The sequence below is a fragment of the Cherax quadricarinatus genome, chromosome 3, assembly GCF_038502225.1.
Source record: "Cherax quadricarinatus isolate ZL_2023a chromosome 3, ASM3850222v1, whole genome shotgun sequence".
Lineage (NCBI taxonomy): Eukaryota > Metazoa > Arthropoda > Malacostraca > Decapoda > Parastacidae > Cherax > Cherax quadricarinatus.
In genome coordinates this window covers 13,224,989-13,249,591 of record NC_091294.1, presented here as the reverse complement: position 1 = coordinate 13,249,591, position 24,603 = coordinate 13,224,989, and the positions used below count along the sequence as shown (strand labels likewise).

Sequence of the window (24,603 nt, the reverse complement as noted above, 5' to 3'; positions counted from 1 at the left end):
CACCTCTCTCTTCCCTGATGCTTCTATTCTCCTTGTATCCCATCTACCTTTTACTCTCAGTGTAGCTACAACTAGAAAGTGATCTGATATATCTGTGGCCCCTCTATAAACATGTACATCCTGAAGTCTACTCAACAGTCTTTTATCTACCAATACATAATCCAACAAACTACTGTCATTTCGCCCTACATCATATCGTGTATACTTATTTATCCTCTTTTTCTTAAAATATGTATTACCTATAACTAAACCCCTTTCTATACAAAGTTCAATCAAAGGGCTCCCATTATCATTTACACCTGGCACCCCAAACTTACCTACCACACCCTCTCTAAAAGTTTCTCCTACTTTAGCATTCAAGTCCCCTACCACAATTACTCTCTCACTTGGTTCAAAGGCTCCTATACATTCACTTAACATCTCCCAAAATCTCTCTCTCTCCTCTGCATTCCTCTCTTCTCCAGGTGCATACACGCTTATTATGACCCACTTCTCGCATCCAACCTTGACTTTAATCCACATAATTCTTGAATTTACACATTCATATTCTCTTTTCTCCTTCCATAACTGATCATTTAACATTACTGCTACCCCTTCCTTTGCTCTAACTCTCTCAGATACTCCAGATTTAATCCCATTTATTTCCCCCCACTGAAACTCTCCTACCCCCTTCAGCTTTGTTTCGCTTTGGGCCAGGACATCCAACTTCTTTTCATTCATAACATCAGCAATCATCTGTTTCTTGTCATCCGCACTACATCCACGCACATTTAAGCAACCCAGTTTTATAAAGTTTTTAATAACATACATGTTAATAATAATAATAAATGTTAATATGTATTATTATTATTTATAACATGTTATTAAATACCACTGCCTCAACTGCTGCCTCCACCATTGCCTCAACTGCTGCCTCAACCCCTGCCTAAACCGCTGCCTCCACCAGCACCTCAACTGCTGCCTCAACCACTGCCTCAACCACTGCCTCACCCACTGCCTCACCCACTGCCTCACCCACTGCCTCACCCACTGCCTCACCCACTGCCTCACCCACTGCCTCAACCGCTTCCTCAACCACTGCCTCTACCACTCCAGTCGCACTCAATCTACAAGCACCAAACACAGTGAATTATTGTGAAATGTTTGGAAGAGCACGGAGACTAATGCTCACTCCAGCATAAACAAAGCCACACTGACGATGTGTCAACCACTCCCTTGCATTTTTGTACAATTTCCTTCTTCAATTCTACTGCATTTGTTATTATTATTATTATTACTATTGTTATTATTAGCAGTAGCAGAAATGTTTGATTCTTTGCTGTGTTCAAGAGTAAACACATGATGTCACCATCAAATACCTGTCCAAATAGCCATTCCAATATGTAGTCATGAATGTGTTTACATTATTTATACTGTAGTTTAATAGCAAATAATGAACAAACAAAACACTCACCACACTGAGTGGTGGGAGGGCTGGCTGCCAGTTGCGGGGTCGGAGGGAGGGCAGTAGGGACTCGCAGTGGTTGAGGAAGTGGTTGAGGAAGTAGTTGAGGAAGTGGTGGAGGCATTGGTGGAGGCAGTGGTATTTAATAACATGTATGTTATTAAATACCAATGCCTCCATAACATGTATGTATTTAGTACAATTTACGACATTTTCATGTATTTTATGATTGTTCATGGTTCAACAAGTTAAGGAAGCAGTATTGTATTAGATTTCCTTACAATATTTTGGGGCACCAAACATTCGCGAGGTTCTTGATCCCCTAACCCTCGCGAATGTTGAGGGAGACCTGTATATTAAACAACCACGGTGACATCACACATCCTTGTCTAAGGCCTACTTTTACTGGGAAATAATCTCCCTCTCTCCTACATACTCTAACCTGAGCCTCACCATCCTCGCAAAAACTCTTCACTGCTTTCAGTAACCTACCTCCTATACCATACACCTGCAACATCTGCCACATTGCCCCCCTATCCACCTTGTCATACGCCTTTTCCAAATCCATAAATGCCACAAAAACCTCTTTAGCCTTTTCTAAATACTGTTCACTTATATGTTTCACTGCAAACACTTGGTCCACACACCCCTTACCTTTCCTAAAGCCTCCTTGTCCATCTGTTACCCTATTCTCCGTCTTACTCTTAATTCTTTCAATAATAACTCTACCATACATTTTACCAGGTATACCCAACAGACTTATCCCCCTATAATTTTTGCACTCTCTTTTGTCCCCTCTGCCTTTATACAAAGGAACTATGCATGCTCTCTGCCAATCCCTAAGTACCTTACCCTCTTCCATACATTTATTAAATAATAGCACCAACCACTCCAAAACTATATCCCCACCTGCTTTTAACATTTCTATCTTTATCCCATCAATCCCACTGAACAATGTTGAATAATGATGAAAGTATTTTTGTTTTGGGGATTTTTTCTTTCTTTTTTGGGTCACCCTGCCTAGGTGGGAGATGGCCGACTTGTTGAAAAAAAAGAAAAAAGAAAAAAAAGAGATTAATAAATATTTCTATCTCAATTTTAGGACACTTATACAAATTTTCAAGTAACAGATAACAAACTAAGTATACTAATGACTTACTTTGCTCTGAGGCAGCTTAGTCGGTGTCTGTGGTAGCCCTGGGTGGTTATCACGCAGTCGTTGAACCAGCACACTACAGTACTGTGTCAGCAATACCTGTGACACCACTGACGGCACATCATTGCTGACGTCCAATAAGCTGGTAAAGTGTAAAAATATCATTTGTATGTTGTTTAATGCAAAGATAAAATGTGCAAGCCAAATTATAAAGAATAAAGTAAACTTTTTTGCCTACTGTCATCCCCACAAGCACATCATATCCCCCACAAGACAGACACCTCTTCCTCACACACTTATTCCACTTCTATTTCTGTCACTCATACCCTCTGTTAACCCTCACTTCCTTCTTCAGCCTGCTGAGCCCTCCCTTGTGTCCTATTTTTCACATAATTCTTGAGTGGTGATGACTTCCATGGACCAGTGAGAGGACAACAAAATCTGCTGTATGTGATGGTAGGTGTGGAGTCATGCAGCAGATCCTTGGTCGGCCTTAAAGCTCACCAAAGTTGCCCAGTTGCAAAAAGTTATTGTGGTACATGCACGTACAGGTTGACTGTCACACACAAGTACACACAGGGTGAGCTAGCATAATGCATGCACATACATATGCAGTGTGTGTGTAGGGAACACAAGAGCCATAGGCAGACTGCAGCATACAGTAGTATACAGATACAGTACACCTAGCAGCTAGTAAGGAATAGGTAATGCCAGTTGTTGTTTGAGCCAGTGAAGGAAGACTTTGTTGCCAATACATTAGAGCAGTCTTTCAGGGTTATCATCACTAGAGGGGAAGACCATGTAAATATGTAAGGCAAGAGAGGCCCCTGAGAGAATACACATACACACAAACACCCACTCATATGAATGAATGCAAGAATACACACACACACACCTAAACATGAATGTACCCCCATACACAAACATGTGCACATACACATACATCCACATACAGGTGAGTGCATATGTACACATACATGAAAGCACAAGAATGCACACTTACATACAGGCATGCAAACATGCTCACTCTCACACATGCAGATGCACTCATGCACACATTTGCAACCACAAGAAGGAGAGTGCATAAATGAACTCATACATATTTACCCAAACGCTTCTCTCATGTAAACAAGAAACATGGTAAATCAGAGAGATACTCAGAAATGAGGGGTGGAAGAGCATGAGGGCAGAGGATGGTACTACCTGGGAGCAATAATAGATGGTATGAAGAGCCAACTAATCAAAGGAGGAGTTTGAAGGAATCCTCAATCCCTGAAGCAGCATTCACCACCAAAGTGAGAGAAGAGGCCACTGAACAGGCAAACAGGGCTAAAATGGCAGAGGAAAGAGCCCAGAAGCTGGAGGAGGAAATAAAAAGGATGAGAGTGACCATAGATGGAAGGACTCTGAGATAGGAGTTTGAAAGTATTTCAAAGGAAAGTTTATTAATATGCAACAAACCAAGGGAAGAAGCTACAGAACAGACAAAAAAGGCTACTATGGTAGAAGAAAGAGGTTTAAAGCTGGAAAAAGAAATTAGGGCTGAAAAAATACCATAGAATAAATAAGAAGGATGATACAGGGGCCGATACAAAGGAAGGAGAACAAACAAAGGTAGACCCAGGGAGAATAAAGAGGGAAAGTCACTAGCAGAGATGCTCTCTTAAGAGAAGGCAGCTAATGAATCGATAAGTGAGACAGCCAGGAAAATGGTAAAGATGAACAAAGAGATCTGGAAGGAGAGGCAATGGGAGGAAGGATGAGGGGGGGTCACTGATGATATATGGCTTTCAGGAGGTTGAAGGAAGCCCAGTAGGTGGAAGATGGGAGGATGAGGAATGTAAGGTTAGTCTATCATCAGGTGCACTGGAAGAGAAGAGAAGAATGGGTAGGTGGCAAATTTTCAGAGGACAAGATCCTATAACAGAAAGCATGCCTGAAGACCACATGATGCTGCAGTTGCCATTTTAGTCCTCACCTCAATTGTTTAAGTTGTAACCTACTATATCCTGATGCCTAAGAAAAAACTGTAGGCCTATATGGGTTCACACAGCACATCAGAGAAAATATTGCTTCAAAAATATATACTATACTTAACCAAGTGCTGATAAGAGAACTGGATTATTAATAAAATCAAACCAATTTTACTGTACGGAGACACCTATACAAACAAGGTACGATATTCTGAAATGAGCTCTTTAAAACAGCAACCTCTATGTTCCAAATTTCCCAGCATAGAGTAGCTAACAGTTAAAGAATTAAGTCACTGTTCTACTATTTAAGATTCTGAAAATAAAATTTTGAATTTTAAGTGATGCAAAGATGGAACAGATTATAAGAGGAGGTAGGTGATAAATCTGATACCTAATATTATAATCATAGTTCTGCTCCTGTGGATATAGATAGGCAATTAATCACAAACAAACATGCATGCCAACGAATTTCTTCTATTTAATTAAAAGTATACTCACGGTTTTCCAATGAAGGCTTGAAGAGCACCCTTAAGCTCAGTGTCAACAGAGGACAGAAAACTCTGAGGCAGCTGAAGAGATTGAGCTTGAGTTTGGATCTGAAAATATAAAAATGTGAAGAAAACAAGTTAGGAACATTACTAAATTAATAAGAAAATCATGATATAGGTGAGAATATTATTGCATCACATCCTAAATTTATTCAGAAATTATTTATCTATGAAATGCTGATTAGAAAAGGAATACAATAAGGTGGATAGGGAAGCAATGTGGCAGATGTTGCAAATGTATGAAATAGGTAGTAGATTACTAAAACTAGTAAAGAGCCTATATGCAGAGTGAGGTTCAAGTTAGGGTATGTAGGAGAGAGGGGGAACAATTTGCCAATGGATTTTATGGCTGGAATAAATCGGTATTTGCATATCTTCTGCAAAGAGAGAGAGGAGCTGTTAGCTGCAATGTTACATGTGTAAGGAAATGTGATAAAAGTTTCCACCTGCCATTTGCTTCCAAAACCATACATTTAACCATTTGGAAGTCAAAAAATTTCAAAACTACCATTTGCTAGTTCAATATTCATTTGTTTACACTTCCAAAAATAAACATTGGTATCAACAAAATAAAACTTTGTACAATTATACTCATTAAAGTATGATTCATACAGTCTCTCCTCACTTAACGACGGAGTTCCATTCCTAAGACCACATCGGTAAATGATTTCATCGCTAAGCAAGGAGCATACTATAATGGTAGTGGGTTTGTGTCAACCATCTCTGATATTGTTTTAATGTCAGCAATGCACTATTTATAACATTTTTAGTATATTTTTAAATGTTTATATAGTAGTGCACTGTATACTGTAATAAATAGAAAAGAGGAAATCAGCTCTAATGTACATTATTTAGGTATGCATACTGGTCAGAGAGCCCGTCATAAGTCTGAATTGTTGGTAAACAAGTACGTTGCTAAGTGAGGAGAGGCTGCATTAGAAAACGATTTCTGTTGGAGTGTGAGCTGGGTAATATTTTGTGAAGGGATTAAGGGAAACCAGTTAGCCGAACTCGAGCCCTGGAGGTGGGACGTACAATGCCTACACTATAAAGGAAGGGTTTGGGATATTTGATGTTTGGAGTGACATCTGAACTGTTGTACCTATGCACCTCTGCAAAGACAGTGATTGTGTGTGAATGATGGTGAAAGTGCTGAACGAGGTTGAAATTGTTTCTTTCTTGTTTGTATCACTCTGCCTTGGTGGGAGATGGCTGAAGTGTTGAAAAAAAAATGTAAATGTTGCCCTATGTAATGGTTACACCTCTTTGTTATTAATCTATTTTTTTTTTCAAGTCAGACTGTAGAGGATCTGATCCCATCATCATAAAGATTTTTCCAAATTTTTGCATTCAAGCTCCATCCTAAAAATATATGTAAAGCAAGGGTGTTAATGTTGCAGTTTAAAAACTGTAGTGTAAAGCACCCTTCTGGCAAGACAGTGATGGAGTGAATGATGGTGAAAGTTTTTCTTTTTCGGGCCACCCTGCCTTGGTGGGAATCGGCCAGTGTGATAATAAAAATAAAAAATTTAAAATTGTACATACTAAACCCAAGCCTGTCAAAAGGTTATCAATGTTATCCAGAGATTAATAAATGATCTTTAACCCGTAAACGGTCCAAGCAGATCTACATTCACATGTGTAGTGCTACAAAAGTAGATCAAATTTTTTTTTACATGTTTTCAAATATAACAAAAAAAAAAGTAAATCAAAGTTTTTTACACATTTTCAAATGTAGAAAAACAAAAAGATTACTTTTTTTACATACTTTCAAATGTTGAAAAAACGTATACATGTATATACGTTTGGACCGTTTACAGGTTAAAACCATATAAGCATAACTGACCTGAGCAACAAGTGTGGTGTGCAGTGAGTTGAGCAGGTGTAGGGAGACAGCGGTCCCGGCTGCCAGAGTCCCACCTGCCTGGCTTTGTAATATCTCTACACTTGTCCTCACCGCCGATGAAACCAGGGTCTCGAATGTTAGGTACTCAGTGTCATTATTCAGTGGCTAAAACAAATAATGAACATTAGAATGGGGGGGAAAGGGAGGGAGAGGGGGTACATTGTCTTAGATTGATATATTGTGCCTCATAAGAGGCTGGACCAAAAACTTAAGGAAGAGACAGGAATAACAGGGAGTGTAATCCAGTGGATTGAAAAATCCTTAGGGAAAGGAAGCAAAGAGCAATTGTCAGAGAAGAGAAGTCAGAATGAGGAAAAGTAACTGGTGGGGTTCTGCAAGGATTGGTATTATGACCAGTACTGTTTCTGGTTTGCCTGAATGACATCTGAGATGGGACTAAATTGAAGTCAACTTGATGAGAATAAAAAACAGTAAAGACGAGAAGAGGTTCAAAATGGATCTGGACACATCTCACTACTACATATAAAGAAATGGAAAATTGAATCCAGAAGTAGGCAGATAGACATGGACACACACACAACATACATGTGTGATGTGGTGTGCATCTTCTGGTGAGGAGCCAACTGTTTCTGGCTGATTCTGCAGTTTCTCTCCTCTTCCATCCCCTTCACTCTGACATATCCAGTCCTCCACAACCTAAAAAACACCACAACTGCTTACTCATCCAAACAATAATAATTAAATATTGGCAAATACTTAACCACTAAATTATTTATTCACATATACTGTATTTTTCTAGGTAGTAGGTTGGTAGACTGCAACCGCCCAGGGAGGTACTACTGTCCTGCCAAGTGAGTGTAAAACGAAAGCCTGTAATTGTTTTACATGATGGTAGGATTGCTGGTGTCCATTTTTCTCTCTCTTAAACATGCAAGGTTTCAGGTACATCTTGCTACTTCTACTTACACTTAGGTCACACTACACATACATGTACAAGCATATATATACACACCCCTCTGGGTTTTCTTCTATTTTCTTACTAGTTCTTGTTCTTGTTTATTTCCTCTTACCTCCATGGGTGAGTGGAACAGAATTCTTCCTCCGTAAGCCATGCGTGTTGTAAGAGGCAACTAAAATACCAGGAGCAAGGGGCTAGTAACCCCTTCTCCTGTATATGTTATTAAATGTAAAAGCAGAAACTTTCGTTTTTCCTTTTGGGCCACCCCGCCTCGGTGGGATGCGGCAGGTGTGTTGAAAGAAAGAATACTGTATTTTATAAAATCAACAAATTTGTGTTGAATCATTCCCAATCATAAATGATCATCATAAATTCTTAATCTTTTATGGACTGCATTTGTAATTCATGAAGTATTAAATCCGGCAGGCCGGACTTGAGTCCTGGAGATGGGAAGTACAGTGCCTGCACTCTGAAGGAGGGGTGTTAATGTTGCAGTTTAAAAACTGTAGTGTAAAGCACCCTTCTGGCAAGACAGTGATGGAGTGAATGATGGTGAAAGTTTTTCTTTTTCGGGCCACCCTGCCTTGGTGGGAATCGGCCAGTGTGATAATAAAAAAAAAATCTTTATCCCATCAATCCCAGCTGCCTTACCCCCTTTCATTTTACCTACTGCCTCATGAACTTCCCCCACACTCACAACTGGCTCTTCCTCACTCCTACAAGATGTTATTCCTCCTTGCCCTATACACGAAATCACAGCTTCCCTATCTTCATCGACATTTAACAATTCCTCAAAATATTCCCTCCATCTTCCCAATACCTCTAACTCTCCATTTAATAACTCTCCTCTCCTATTTTTAACTGACAAATCCATTTGTTCTCTAGGCTTCCTTAACTTGTTTATCTCACTCCAAAACTTTTTCATATTTTCAACAAAATTTGTTGATAACATTTCACCCACTCTCTCATTTGCTCTCTTTTTACATTGCTTCACCACTCTCTTAACCTCTCTCGTTTTCTCCATATACTCTTCCCTCCTTGCATCACTTCTACTTTGTAAAAACTTCTCATATGCTATCTTTTTCTCCCTTACTACTCTCTTTACATCATCATTCCACCAATCGCTCCTCTTCCCTCCCGCACCCACTTTCCTGTAACCACAAACTTCTGCTGAACACTCTAACACTACATTTTTAAACCTACCCCATACCTCTTCGATCCCATTTCCTATGCTCTCATTAGCCCATCTATCCTCCAATAGCTGTTTATATCTTACCCTAACTGCCTCCTCTTTTAGTTTATAAACCTTCACCTCTCTCTTCCCTGATGCTTCTATTCTCCTTGTATCCCATCTACCTTTTACTCTCAGTGTAGCTACAACTAGAAAGTGATCTGATATATCTGTGGCCCCTCTATAAACATGTACATCCTGAAGTCTACTCAACAGTCTTTTATCTACCAATACATAATCCAACAAACTACTGTCATTTTGCCCTACATCATATCTTGTATACTTATTTATCCTCTTTTTCTTAAAATATGTATTACCTATAACTAAACCCCTTTCTATACAAAGTTCAATCAAAGGGCTTCCATTATCATTTACACCTGGCACCCCAAACTTACCTACCACACCCTCTCTAAAAGTTTCTCCTACTTTAGCATTCAGATCCCCTACCACACTGACTCTCTCACTTGGTTCAAAGGCTCCTATACATTCACTTAACATCTCCCAAAATCTCTCTCTCTCCTCTACATTCCTCTCTTCTCCAGGTGCATACACACTTATTATGACCCACTTTTCGCATCCAACCTTTACTTTAATCCACATAATTCTTGAATTTACACATTCATATTCTCTTTTCTCCTTCCATAACTGATCCTTCAACATTACTGCGACCCCTTCCTTTGCTCTAACTCTCTCAGATACTCCAGATTTAATCCCATTTATTTCCCCCCACCGAAACTCCCCTACCCCCTTCAGCTTTGTTTCGCTTAGGGCCAGGACATCCAACTTCTTTTCATTCATAACATCAGCAATCATCTGTTTCTTGTCATCCGCACTACATCCACGCACATTCAAGCATCCCAGTTTTATAATTTTTTTTTTTTTATATATATATACGGGTAATTCACATCATCTTTTCAAACATCCTCATGCATTATGTATCCAATTTGCTATTTAAATTTGTGCACATAATCAAAACAAGTTTTAACCCCTTGAGAGTCCAGACCCCCAATCTGAAGTGTCCACAGGGTCCAAGAACTTAAAGTACAAAATCTGATGGAAAATTGGGAAAATTACGCTTTCGCGAATTTTGCAATGTCAGCGATATTTACACATCAGCGATTTTGCCTACTTCAACTCCTATTTTAGGCCAATTACATTGTTCCAACTGACCAAATTCTTAGCTATTTTGTTAGTATGCTTTCTATTTTATCAACTGAACATAAAAAACTGCCCAATCATCTATTTCAACTATTCAATAAAATGATCAGAAATTAGTAATTGGGCCAGTTTCACACAAATTTCAAAATATTCCATTTTCAAAACAGGGTCCAGAATAAACAATGCAGGCCTTCCTAACGCTAAAATAACATTTCCTCTCTTCATTAGTTATGTTTCCAGACTTTATACATGAATACCATTTAGATTTTTATTCACACAAAGAATTTTTAGTCACACCAAAAAAACAGAAGATCAACTATTATGCAATATTGCAATAATTGTATAAATAATATCAATGCATTCATGAACACACATTAGATCTACCAGATGACGTGTATTGGACGTACACTGTGATTTGTTTACTCTAGAACATCAGCAAAAATTGAACATTTCCACTACTTTGAGTTCAATTTCAAGCTATTTTCATTCCTAAAACCAATCAAAATCATCTCTATTTTTGTAATATGCCTTCCATTTTATCAAATGAGACTAAAAAAAACGTGAATACAACCATAAAAACCATACAAAAGTACACTGCAAAGCCAATGTTTAAATCCAAAAACACAGTCGCAGTTTTTTTTCTCATTATGCACTGTGTGCTACAAGATTTTTTGTATGGTGCACACTTACCACATAAACCCATTCTCTCATATCTAGGCCCAAATTTACAGCTCACAGCTTATCCGAGTGAGATGAGCTCATGATGTAGTACTATGGCACTGACCCTTGCTTCAAAGCCATAGAACTATGGCACTGACCCTTGCTTCAAAGCCGTAGAACTATGGCATGGACCCTCAAGGGGTTAAATAACTATGGATGATGCAACTGGGTCTGCACCATCATTCTCCAGGCTATACGCACATGCCAGTTACATGTTTGCGGCAGTAGAGGAACATTAACTAGTGTAGTGCAGTGTAGATAAGTATTTTTCTGATTAACAAGTACTTATGACTGATTTTAAAATTATAAAACCGTTGTTTAAAATGACCGAGCAACAGAAGTGTATAAAACAAATACAAACAAGAAGGCAGTGTGTTTAACCAACAATGGGAGGACAATTTTGTTTTTACTGTTTAAGGTGAAATGACCCTGCCTTATCTGTCACACAACCATCAGCAAATTTAAAACCAATAATTTAAAGTATCACCATGAATGAAACCATAAAAAGTTTGCATCTGAATTTTCTCCTGAATAAGAACTATGAAATAATAAGATAAAATTTTTGAAATCTAATTTTGTCACTCAACAAAATAACCTATTTTCCCTTTGTGAGCAAAGTGATTTGGCTACTGAAACTAGTTTTGTTATAGCATGGAATACCTTACAGTCATGGAGAATTTGTAGAAAAGAACATTAGTTATGTGGCTGAAATTCTCACTTCCGAGAACTGAAAACTCAAACAGGCAATAGGACAAATTTCTATCTCCTGCTACACTACTGAAAGAGACATTTCTGAAATTAATTCTACAATCATATGTTCACTGCAGAATGATCTGAAAAGCTGTGTTGCTTTCAGCTTAGCACTGGATGAATCTACAGACATTTAAGATATCCCTCTGCTAGCTATATTTGTTTGCTACGTTACAAACGATGGAAATGTAAAAGAATTCTGAGACCTCATAAACTTAAAGGAAATCACAAAAAGTAATATAAAAAATGCACTTAACAAAGCTTTATTAAATGCTCAACTATCATTGCATAAACTTGTTTACATTACAACAGACGAAGCAGCAGCTTTGGTAGGTCAAAATACTCGCCTAGTTGGGCAACTGACACACAAACTCAACTATCCTGAATGTCTCGTATTCACTGTATTATCCATCTTGAGCATTTAGTAAGCAAACACTTCAAGTTCAACAATGTCATAAGCTGCATTTTAGAAAATGAACTTCATTTGAACAAGTGCAAAAACACACTGTGAATTTAGAAATTTAACCCTTTCAGGGTCCAGAGGCCAAATTTCAAAGTGCACACCAGGGTCCAAGAATTTAAAAAAAAAAAAAAAAAATTTCTTATGAAATGGTAAAGAATCTTTTTCTGAAGGTAATAAAACAAAAAATACGAAATTTGATGGAAAATTGACAAAATTATGCTCTCGCAAATTTTGGTGTGTCAGCGATATTTACGAATCGGCGATTTTGCCGACTTTGACTCCCATTTTAGGCCAATTACATTATTCCAAATGTCGACCAAATTCTTAGCCATTTCACTAGTATTACTTCTATTCTATCGATTGAGCACAAGAAATTGCCAAGTCAACTGTTTCAACTACAAAATAAAGTGATTGGAAATTGGTAATTTGGCCAATTTAACACAAAGTTCAAAATATTCCAATTTCAAAATAGGGTCCAGAATAAACAATGTAGGTATTCCTGGCACTAAATTAACATTTCCTCTGTTCATTAGTTATGTTTTGAGGCTTTACAAATGAATTCCATTTTTATTTTTTATTCACATAATGAATTTTTATTCAAACCAAAAAAATAGAAGATTTACCGTTATGCAATATTGTAATAATTGTATAAGTATCATCACCACATTTGTGAATGTATATTAGACCCACCAGCTGACGTATATTAGACGTGTGAGGTCGTTTGTTTACTCTTGAACACCAGCAAAAATTTAACATTTCCACTACTTTGAGCTCAGTTTCAAGCCATTTCCAGTGCTAAAACCAATCAAAATCATCTCTATTTCTGTAATATGTCTTCCATTCTATCAAATGAGACCAAGAAATTGCAAATACAACTATAAAAAACATATGAAAAAAACACTGCAAAGTCGCTGTTTTAATCGAAAATCACGGTCTCAGTTTTTTTTCTCTCATTATAGATGTATTCTCTCATATCTAGGCCCAAATTTACCACTCACAGCTTATTAGAGTGAGCTGAGCTCATGGCATAGATCTACGGTTTGGACCCTGAACGTGAAGCCGTAGATCTACGACACGGACCCTGAAAGGGTTAAATGAGGAGCTGGAGCCTGAAAAAAAGCAAAGTAACATTTCATTCTACTGTATTGTAAGATCGCTATCAACTACCAATCTTTTGAATAAGTTGTGGCTCTTTTTGAACCAATCATTGCTTTCATGAAAGAAAAGAAATACCCACAACTAGAAGATAATGAATGGGTACAGTATCTGATGTTCTTCACAGATGTAATGCAACACCTCCAATATTTAAACGTGGCACTTCAAGGAAGGAACAGTTATTACAGAACCTGCTCTTTCAGTTTTCAGAATAAAATAAGGTTTTTTCAAAGAGATCTTGCAACAAAGAAATCTGACCACTTTCCCAACCCTATGAATAACTGCTTTTCCTGATGTTGAAATTAAATACAGTAAATTGAAACAAAATGAAGGAACTTAGAAACACTTTATAATGATTTTGAGAACAGGTTTGAGAAACTAAAAAAGTTAAAGCCATGTTTTGAATTTCTTGTGAATCCTTTAGTGATTGATGTCATCAATGATGGATGTCCTGTTGTTACAGCTTTTTGCCTCAGATGTTGCTTCAATAAAAACAGGGCTTATTGAGCTGCAGGAAGATGTTGGTTTGAAGACAGTACATAAAAGCTCATCTCTGACTGATTTTTGCAAACACATCCCAGAAGCAAAGTATCCCAATCTTCAGAAAATTGGCTTCCAACTACGTACTCTCTGTTTTTGGGACAACTTACTGCTGTGAATCTCTCTTCTCTGTAATGAAATTTATCAAGTCAAAACATCATCCTATCCTCACTAACGGCCACCTCACTGAGCTTCTTAGAACAGACCTCACATCCTACCAGCCAGATTTTAAATAATTAACCACAAAAATGAAGACTCAATCAAAGTCTTCAACAAGGAGAGATTAAACACATTCTGCTTTGATTACACTCATGCATTCTGTTACTAACCTGCTGTGGGTGAGCAGCACTTATATGGGAGTCGTTGAAGATCAGGTGATCATAGAGAGAGCTCTCAGAGTTAGCTACGCTGCGACTACTTCCTTGTATGTTAGACAGGCTCTGTTGCTGGGGAAAGTATTGGTAGTTATGTTGAGGAAATTGTGGTTGGTACTGTCTTGGCTGTGGAAACTGGGGTCGAGGGAGGTTGGTGGTATTTATCCCTGGTGTGGATCGGGGTATGGCACCAGACAGCCCAACCTGACCGCTGGGACTCAAGCTGAGATTTTTAACGTTGCGATAGAGGGCCTGAGGAGTGGAAGTGGTAGGCAGATATTAAGGGTCTGCTCTCATTATTTAAAGAGAAGATAGATCAAATCTATGTCATGTATAAATGAAAGAAATGGGCAAGAATGTAAATTAAGTTTTCAATGTGATGCAATGGAAAATAACTGAAGTGTAAATGCAAAGAAAGCAAGATGGTGTTTTTTGTTGGGCAAGAAAGATGGTAATTTTTTGTTAGGAAAGCAAAATGGCACTTGTTGTTTTGAGAGCAAGTGTTATGGAAAATAAACAAAACCTCAAGATTACTAGAAAAATCTTGAATGTAGCGAGTGATTATCGAAACCTGTACAAATATGTAAGAGCAAGCAACACTATGACGAAAGAATGCAAAGAAATCTCATGCAATGTAATAGTGAAGTAAAATTAAACCTTATTATGAGATGATAATGATGTACAGTGAAGTCTCTCATTAACAGACTAATGGGGAGGAGTGGGTGTACGATATTCCAGACTGTCCACTACTTCCAGCTTGTATACCTTAGACGAGTTCTGAAAAATTTTCTACTCCCAAAGCCCACTCTTGAGCCAGGCTCATTTGGTGTTTGACTGGTGAATCAGACTGCTGCTGCTGGTGGCCCACTGATGCACATATCCATCACAGCCTGGTTGATCTGGTGCTTGGTGAAGATACTTGTCCAGTTTTCTCTTAAAGACTTCTACACTTGTTCCAGAAGTGTTTCTGAGAGCTTCTGGTAAGATGTTCAATAGTCTGGGGCCACAGATGTTGAGACAGTTTTCCCTTATTGAGCCCATGGCATCCCTGCTCTTCACTAGGTTTATTTTGCACTTCCTCTCATATCACTTGCTCCAGTATGTCGTTATGGCAGTGTGTAAATTTTAGACAAGGCCCTCAAGTACTTTTCAGGTATATTTTATCATGTATCTCTCTTCTCCATTCCAGTGAGTACATATTTAAAACTTTAAGGTGTTCCCAGTAATTTAAATGCTTTATTGGCTTTATGTAGGCTGTAAAGAATCTCTGTATCTGTTCCAGCTCTGATATTTTTCCTGCCCTAAATGGGGCTGAGAAGACATAGATGACTTGAGAAGACATAGATGGTTGAGAAGATGAAAATGGCTGAGTAGTTGTAGATGGCTGAACAGTTGTAGATGGCATAGTAATTGTAGATAGCTGAGTAACTATAGATGGCTGAGTAGTAGTAGAAAGCTGAGTAGTAGCAGATGGCTGAGATGTTGAAAAAGGAACAGGTTCCAAGAATATATCCAGCTTCAATTGTTTACCATGTTGATGCTGGTCCCTTAGGATACATTCTCTAAGAATTCTTAAGTGTGGATAATGGCCCTTCACTTTGCTTTTGTCAGAGGTCAGTGTGGTTGATGAGAACTTCCATTGCATCTTGTAAATGACTTCTTTGGTGGTCTCTCAATCTCTTAACCATCATCAATATGCAGTTCTTTTATGCCAAGAGACTGCCCTGTAATTTCTACATCACTGAACATTTGGTAACTAGGATCACTGCCATTTTCTTCCAACCATACCATCACATCTTCCTTCATAACTTTTCTCTCTCCCACCCTCTGAAGGATATGACAGAAAATCACTGGCCTCAAACCTCTCAAAGTCCAACTCAGTATCAAGATTATAAAAAAATAATAAAAAAAAAATTGACAAATAGTTAATGTTCTTTTCAGTTTCTTCCTGAAGGAAGCAGACCTCAGATAATACTTTTCTGATGTTCTCCAATGTACATAGGCCTATAGTGTCTCTTTTTAAATCTTTACCCTCCTCAATCACTACCAGTACCTCATCTATATACATAAACTGGTACAGCCTCTTGCAAGCTGCAATAACTCCATGATCCACAAGCTGAATCAGGGAGGAGGTATTATGGGGTAGAAACATGGACTTAACCATCTGTGCCGATTAACTTTTCAGCTCTGAGTGAGCAGGTGCATTATCAAGCAATAGAAGAGACTTAACATCCTTGAGATCTAATTTCAGGACCTCTACCTGGTACTTGCCTACTTAAGGGGGCAAAATGTGTAAAAACACAGTCACCAAATACAGTGGAACCTCTAATTATGAGTTTAATCCGTTCCGTGACCTTGCTCACATCTGGATTTGCTCGTTTGTAGAGTCAATTTTCCTCATTTAAATTAACTGAATTGCAATTAATCCGTTCTGGCTCTCAGGAGGCACGCAAGACACTTCAATATTTCCCTAATATTCAATATTTCCCTAATATCAACTCTATGACTTATTTTTCTATCGCAATTCATCTAATATTACGTAATAAACAATATTAATAACACAGAAACATGATATAAACATTAGAATGAATGAAATATGTTACTACATTTATGAGTAGTGATAGTGGAGGTGGTGGCCATTGTTGTTGTTGGGGTGTATAGGGCCACCACAGCAGCCATTCCTGCTGACGACATACCTTCCCATGCTTTTATAACAGAAAACAAAGTATTTGTAAGGCAAACTGCATTAGATTACGTAGTTTCATAAGGAAAACAATAATAATAATAATAATAATAATAATAATCATAATTCACCTTGGAGAAGAAATGTTGGCAGTTGATAGTGAAGAAGAGATGCTTGCAAAGGTTGATGAGGGAGAAGAGATGCTGGGAACAGCTGCATGCATATGCTGTCAGGAGTTCATTTCATTTCGTCCTTTTTCTACTTCTTTAGCGCTTAATTGCTACACTCTTAATGGTACACTCTTAATGGTACACACTTAATGCTACACACTTAATGCTACACTCTTAATGCTACACTCTTAATGCTACACTCTTAATGCTACACTCTTAATGCTACACTCTTAATGCTACACTCTTAATGCTACACTCTTAATGCTACACTCTTAATGCTACACTCTTAATGCTACACTCTTAATGCTACACTTTGTCACTTATGTCACTTCACGGATTTTTGGCTTTTCTTTCTTCTCAGCACTGTCCTTTGCACTTACTTTCTTAGGACCCATGGTTAGAAACAAGAAATTCTGCAAAATAACTGCACGAAACGTAAGCAAATCACAAGAATTATCTCCACGGTGAGTTGAAGCACACGCGGACTGAGCTTTGTTTTGATACACAATACTGCCATCTGTTGTTGGCACTCTCAAACTCACTTATAGTATTATGATAATTATTTTAGCATTATTTATTATTAGTACATATGTATGATGAAGTAAAGGGTGTGATAAAAGAGAAAAAGGTAGCTTATGAGAGGTTCTTACACAGCAGAAGTGTTATATGAAGAGTAGAGTATATGGAGAGTAAAAGAAATGCGAAGAGAGTGGTGAGAGAGTGCAAAAGGAGAGCAGATGATAGAGTGGGAGAGGCACTGTCAAGAAATTTTAATGAAAATAAGAAAAAATTTTGGAGTGAGTTAAACAAGTTAAGAAAGCCTAGGGAACGAATGGATTTGTCAGTTAAAAACAGTAGGGGAGTTAGTAGATGGGGAGATGGAGGTATTGGGTAGATGGCGAGAATATTTTGAGGAACTTTTAAATATTGACGAAGAAAGGGAGGCAGTAATTTCATGCACTGGCCAGGGAGGTATACCATCTTTTAGGAGTGAAGAAGAGCAGGATGTGAGTGTGGGGGAGGTGTGCGAGGCATTACGTAGAATGAAAGGGGGTAAAGCAGCTGGAACTGACGGGATCATGACAGAAATGTTAAAAGCAGCGGGGGATATAGTGTTGGAGTGGTTGGTATTTTTGTTTAATAAATGTATGAAAGAGGGGAAGGTACCTAGGGATTGGCAGAGATCATGTATAGTTCCTTTATATAAAGGGAAGGGAGACAAAAAGGATTGTAAAAATTATAGAGGAATAAGTTTGCTGAGTATATCAGGAAAAGTGTAAGGTAGGGTTATTATTGAAAGAATTAGAGGTAAGACAGAATGTAGAATTGTGGATGAGCAAGGACGTTTTAGAGTGGGTAGGGGATGTGTAGATCAAGTGTTTACATTGAAGCATATATGTATGTGAACAGTATTTAGATAAGGGTAGGGAAGATTTTATTGCATTTATGGATTTAGAAAAGGCATATGATAGAGTGGATAGGGGAGCAATGTGGCAGATGTTGCAAGTATATATGGAATAGGTGGTAAGTTGCTAAATGTTGTAAGAGTTTTTATGAGGATAGTGAGGCTCAAGTTAGGGTGTGTAGAAGAGAGGGAGACTACTTCCCGGTAAAAGCAAGTCTTACACAGGGATGTGTAATGTCACCATGGTTATTTAATATACAGTGGTCTCTCAATAATTGTCAGGCCTGAAAGTTGTCCATTTCGGAAATCGTCGTGTTATTTCGTCTAAACATTGGCTCGCAAATTGTCCGTTAACTCGCTAATCGTCTTTCGTTCTGGACGCGTACTCACAACTCTGAGTCACCTCTGCCTCCCTTCCAAGCCAGTGTGCCATTGTTTACCAGTGAGCGACGGTCCCCTCACGTGTTCATACGAAATATTTCATAACATTTCATTCATTTTAGTGCTTGCAAGTGCTAAATAAGCTTCCATGGCTCCAAAGAAAGCTCCTAGTGCCAAGCCTTTGGTAAAGAAGGTGAGAAATACAATTGAATTTAAGAAAAACATCATTGAACAATATGAAAGTGGCGTATGTGGGCAAACTGGCCAGGATGTATAACATATCCCGTACAACCATATCTTCCATCATAGCCAAGAAAAAAGGAAATCAAGGAAGCTGTTGTTGCAAAGGGGGTAAATATGCTGACAAAAATGAGATCACCAGTACTCGAAGATGTTGAGAAGTTATTATTGGTGTGGATAAATAAGAAACAATTAGCAGGAGATAGTCTTATGACGTCGCTTATTTGTGAAAAGGCTAGACAGTTGCATGACGATTTGGTAAAGAAATTGCCTGCAACTAGTGATGATGTGAGTGAATTTAAGGCCAGCAAAGGCTGGTTTGAGAGATTTAAGAAGCGTACTGGCATACACAGTGTGATAAGGCACGGTGAGGCTGCCAGTTCGGACCAAAAAGCGGCTGAAAAATACGTGCAGGAATTCAAGGAGTACATAGAGGCTGAAGGACTAAAACCCGAACAAGTGTTCAATTGTGACGAAACAGGCCTCTTTTGGAAGAAAATGCCAAAGAGGACCTACATTACTCAGGAAGAAAAGGCACTGCCAGGACACAAGCCTATGAAAGACAGGCTGACGCTCATGTTCTGTGCTAATGCTAGTGGGGATTTCCTCCTCCAGTCTTCCATACACTAAGAAGAATCACCAATAAAGCTAAGTGTTATGCTGTTAATGTTTCAGTCATCATGTCCCCTTGTATTGTTTATGTACTACATCTATATTTCATGTAAAAAATTTTTTTGTTTTAATACTTCTGGGTGTCAGGAATGGATTAATTGTGTTTACATTATTTCTTATGGGAAAAATTGATTCGAAATCGTCTATTTCGATAATAGTCCCACTTCCAGGAACGGATTAAGGACGATAATTGAGGGACCACTGTATTTATAGATGAGGTTGTATAAGAAGTAAATGCTAGGGTGTTCGGGAGAGGCGTGGGATTAAATTATGGGGAATCAAATATAAAATGGGACTTGACACAGTTACTCTTTGCTGATGATATTGTGCTTATGGGAGATTCTAAAGAAAAATTGCAAAGGTTAGTGGACAAGTTTGGGAGTGTGTGTAAAGGTAGAAAGTTGAAATTGAACATAGAAAAGAGTAAGGTGATGAGGGTATCAAATGATTTAGATAAAGAAAAACTGGATATCAAATTGGGGAGTAGTAGTATGGAAAAAGTGAATGTTTTCAGATATTTGGGAGTTGATGTGTCAGCGGATGGATTTATGAAGGATGAGGTTAACCACAGAATTGATGAAGGAAAAAAGGCGAGTGGCGCGTTGAGGTATATGTGGAGACAAAAAATGTTATCTATGGAGGCAAAGAAGGGAATGTATGAAAGTATAGTAGCACCAACACTCTTTTATGAGTGTGAAGCTTGGGTTGTAAATGCTGCAGCGAGGTGGTTGGAGGCAGTGGAGATGTCCTGTCTAAGGGCAATGTGTGGTGTGATTATTATGCAGAAAATTCGGAATGTGGAAATTAGGAGAAGGTGTGGATTTAATAAAAGTATTAGTCAGAGGGCTGAAGAGGGGTTGATGAGGTGGTTTGGTCATTTAGAGAGAATGGATCTAAGTAGAATGACATGGAGAGCATATAAATCTGTAGAGGAAGGTAGGCAGGGTAGGGGTCATCCTCAAAAAGGTTGATGGGAGGGGGTAAAGGAGGTTTTGTGGGTGAGGGGCTTGGACATCCAGCAAGCATGCACGAACGTGTTAGATAGGAGTGAATAAAGACAAATGGTATTTGGGACCTGACGAGCTGTTGGAGTGTGAGCAGCTTAATATTTAGTGAAGGGATTCAGGGAAACCGGTTATTTTTATATAGCCGGACTTGAGTCCTGGAAATGGGAAATACAATGCCTGCATTTTAAAGGAGGGGTTTGGGATATTGGCAATTTGGAGGGATATGTTGTGTATCTTTATACATATATGCTTCTAAACTGTTGAATTCTGAGCACTGACTTGTAAAAAAAAAAAAAATGTATTATAATAACTTATACTACGTATATTATTATATAACTGTTATATTATACAGAGTGCCTGCACTCTGAAGGAGGGGTGTTAATGTTGCAGTTTAAAAACTGTAGTGTAAAGCACCCTTCTGGCAAGACAGTGATAGAGTGAATGATGGTGAAAGTTTTTCTTTTTTGGGCCACCCTGCCTTGGTGGGAATCGGCCAGTGTGATAATAAAAAAAATATAAAATTATACATATTATTATTACAGGTCTCCCTCAACATTCGCGAGGGTTAGGGGATAAAGAACCTCACAAATGCTGAAAAATCGCTAATGTTTGGTGCAGAAATATATTGTAGGGAAATATAATAATAGCATTTACTTAGCCTAACAATACTGCTTCCTTAGCCCTTTGACTGTTTCGATCGTATATACGTATACATCTTACGAGCCACCGTGTTTGACATATTAATACTCATAAATTCTAGCGACTTCAAATCAAGCAGGAGAAAGCTGGTAGGCTCACATGCGAGAGAATGGGTCTCCATGGTCAGTGTGTGCCATATAAAAAAAATCGGGGAGCCAGTGGTGCATTGGGGGAATGCCATTTCAGTAGTCCTTGTTCAGCATGCCTAGCGGTAAGAAATATGTGACTTCCCGGCAAATCTGGAACTCTTCTCTTCCCAAGTGATGCTCTAACACAGATGGAAGTGTCAGTGAAGATCAATTTCATGGTTCTGAGGAGTTTGTGACCAAAAGCAATGCCCAGGATACCAGAAGAATGAAGGAGAATGAGAGAATGAGGGAGAGAATGTGAGAGAAAGAGGGAGAATGAGAGAGAGAATGAAAGAGAAAGATAATTAGGTAGTAGGATGGAGGAGAAGCAAGCATCTGACCCCACTGTTTTGACAGGTGGTAGGGGGAGTGAGTATGAGACAATATGTCATTCTGACAGCTGCTTGCTGAAGATAAAGCAGTTATATGAAAGTGTCCAGTGACTATATATGTGTATATATATTATAGAAACCAGAAGGAAGGAAGGAAGGAAGGAAGGAAGGAAGGAAGGATGAGATGAAAGGAAGGAAAAAAGGAAGGAGGGAAAGAAGAAGGAAGAAAGGAAGGTAGGTAGGGAAGGAAGGAAGGAAGGAATGCATGAAGGAAGGTAGGTAGGAAAGAAGGAAGGTAGGAAAGAAGGAAGCAAGGAATGTAGGAAGGTAGAAAGGAAGGAATGATGACACACGACCAGGTCATGGTTTTGAGGAGTTTGTGACCAAAAGCAATGCCCAGGATACCAGAAGAATGAAGGAGAATGAAGAATGAAGGAGAACGAGAGAGAATGAGGGAGAGAATGAGAGAGAGAATGAGAGAGAGAATGAGAGAGAAAGACAATTAGGTAGTAGGATAGAGGAGAAGCGAGCATCCGACCCCTTTGTTTTGACAGGCGGAAGAGGGAGTGAGTAATGAGACAATATGTCATTTTGACAGCTGCTTGCTGAAGATAATAGCAGTTATATGAAAGTGTCCAGTGATTATATATGTGTATATATACACATGTATATATTATAGAAACCAGAAGGATGGAAGGAAGAAAAGAAAGCAGGAAGGAAAGATGAGATGAAAGGAAGTAAGGAAAAAAGTAAGGAAGGAGGAAAAGAAGAAGAAAGGAAGGTGGGTAAGTAGGAAAGGAAGGAAGGTAGGAAGGAAGGAAGGAAGGTAGGTAGGAAAGAAGGAAGGAATGTAGGAAGGAAGGTAGGAAAGAAGAAATGATGACACACGACCATTTACCTAGGATAACTACCTAAAACAACTGCCTGCTAATACTTTGAAGAAAACTGCTCAGACGAGGTGTTTTGTCTGTGCACATAAAAAAAAAAAAAGCCCACAAAAATACAGACACACTCCTTTTATGTGTGAGGAGCTTCTTATCAAGGAGTTCCACAAGCTGCAGAAATTTTGGGGAACATGTCTAGTGACTGTACATTTGTATATATACTATTATAGAACAATAGTAATAAACAATTTTTTTATATTGTTTGTTTGTGTAAACAAGTTTTGTAAACAATATATTGATAATTATGTTTGTGTGCTTGTTGTGTTGTATACAACAAGTGTATATATGTACATTGCACCTTTCTTTGGACTCACAGGCCACATAAGTTACCTGAAAAAATAAAATATTAAAAAAAAAAAAAAGAAACCTTGGAATGCAAGTAAACCAAAGTTTACTGGGTGAGCAACATTTGCCACTGTTGTCATACATGGCTCATTTTCTGCCAACTTTATGCCTTTATATCTTGGTAAGTACTGATTGCAAAATTTTTAGGGGGGCTTAAAAAATCAGAAAATTAATCCTAACATTATCATAAGAATTTTTTTTTTTTTAATTCATTGACACCAGGAAACACTTCAGGATTTGGGGTTGCAACAGTCAAAGGGTTAACCTACTGAACCATGAACAATCATAAAACACATGAAAATATCGTAAAATATTGTACAGGTCCTCCATCACAAATCCGGCATCATTGGGACCTGTAGTGTGCTGGATTACTGAGTTTGCCGAATTACACAGTGGTTAGGTTAGAATACACTTAATAAAATTAACCAACTTGACTTACACAGTTCACTTAACATCAGCAAAAATCGAACATTTCCGCTACTTTGAGCTCAATTTCAAGGTGCTTTTCATTATGAAAGCAATCAAAATCATGTCTATTTCTGTAATATATCTTCCATTCAATCAAATGAGTCCAAAAAATGAGAATACAACCATAAAAACCATACAAAAATATACTGCAAAGAGGCGGCTAATGGCTGAGAAGTGAACTCCCTTATTTATCGTCTTTCTTTTTTATTTTTGTTGTACGTTAAGAAGCATCTTTCCATCATACATTGCCCAAGTTTCAATGAGATAGCCCAACAAACAACCGAGAAAAAAAATATTTACCAAAAATCATACATGGCAAGCCAAAGCCAGGTACTGGAAATAAGTCACTTTGTCTGACTTTTCTGGGTTATCCTAGGTTCTCTATACATACACTGCTATGTATGATAATCTATGTAACTGTATTTGTGTATACCCGAATAAACTTATTTACTTCTAGTCTGTCAACTGAGTACAAGAAACTGCCCATTCACTTATTTCAACTACCCAATAAAGTGGTCAGAAATTGGCAATTTGGCCGATTTCACACAAATTTCAACAGATGCCAATTTCAAAATAGGGTCCAGAATAAACAATGCAAACATTCCTGGAACTAAAATTATCTTAAATAACATTTTCTCTGTTCATTAGTCACGGCTACAGGCCCCTCTTATATTACTCTTGCTTACCATTTGGAATTTTTATTCACAAAAAAAATAGAAGATTTACTGTTATGCAGACTACTGCATTATTGTAATAATTGTATAAATAACATCAATCCATTCTTGACTCCGT

At 38.2% G+C, this 24,603-nt stretch overlaps 1 protein-coding gene across 5 annotated transcripts in view; it reads right to left on the bottom strand.

Annotated features, from left to right (window-relative positions):
• LOC128706599 (uncharacterized) overlaps positions 1–24,603 on the bottom strand; it is a 482,754-nt gene that overhangs the window by 137,737 nt on the left and 320,414 nt on the right. For 4 of the 5 annotated variants that reach the window (XM_070090188.1, XM_070090200.1, XM_070090197.1 and 1 more), the window contains exons 17-21: positions 14,293–14,589; positions 7,574–7,684; positions 6,968–7,132; positions 5,072–5,169; positions 2,604–2,742 (exon numbers count right to left, since the gene is read on the bottom strand). In XM_070090188.1, coding sequence (XP_069946289.1) covers positions 2,604–2,742; positions 5,072–5,169; positions 6,968–7,132; positions 7,574–7,684; positions 14,293–14,589 — 810 coding nt within the window. Of the gene's footprint in view, positions 1–1,705; positions 2,484–2,603; positions 2,743–5,071; positions 5,170–6,967; positions 7,133–7,573; positions 7,685–14,292; positions 14,590–24,603 lie in introns of those variants that run through there. The other variant, XM_070090204.1, reaches the window with a different exon arrangement.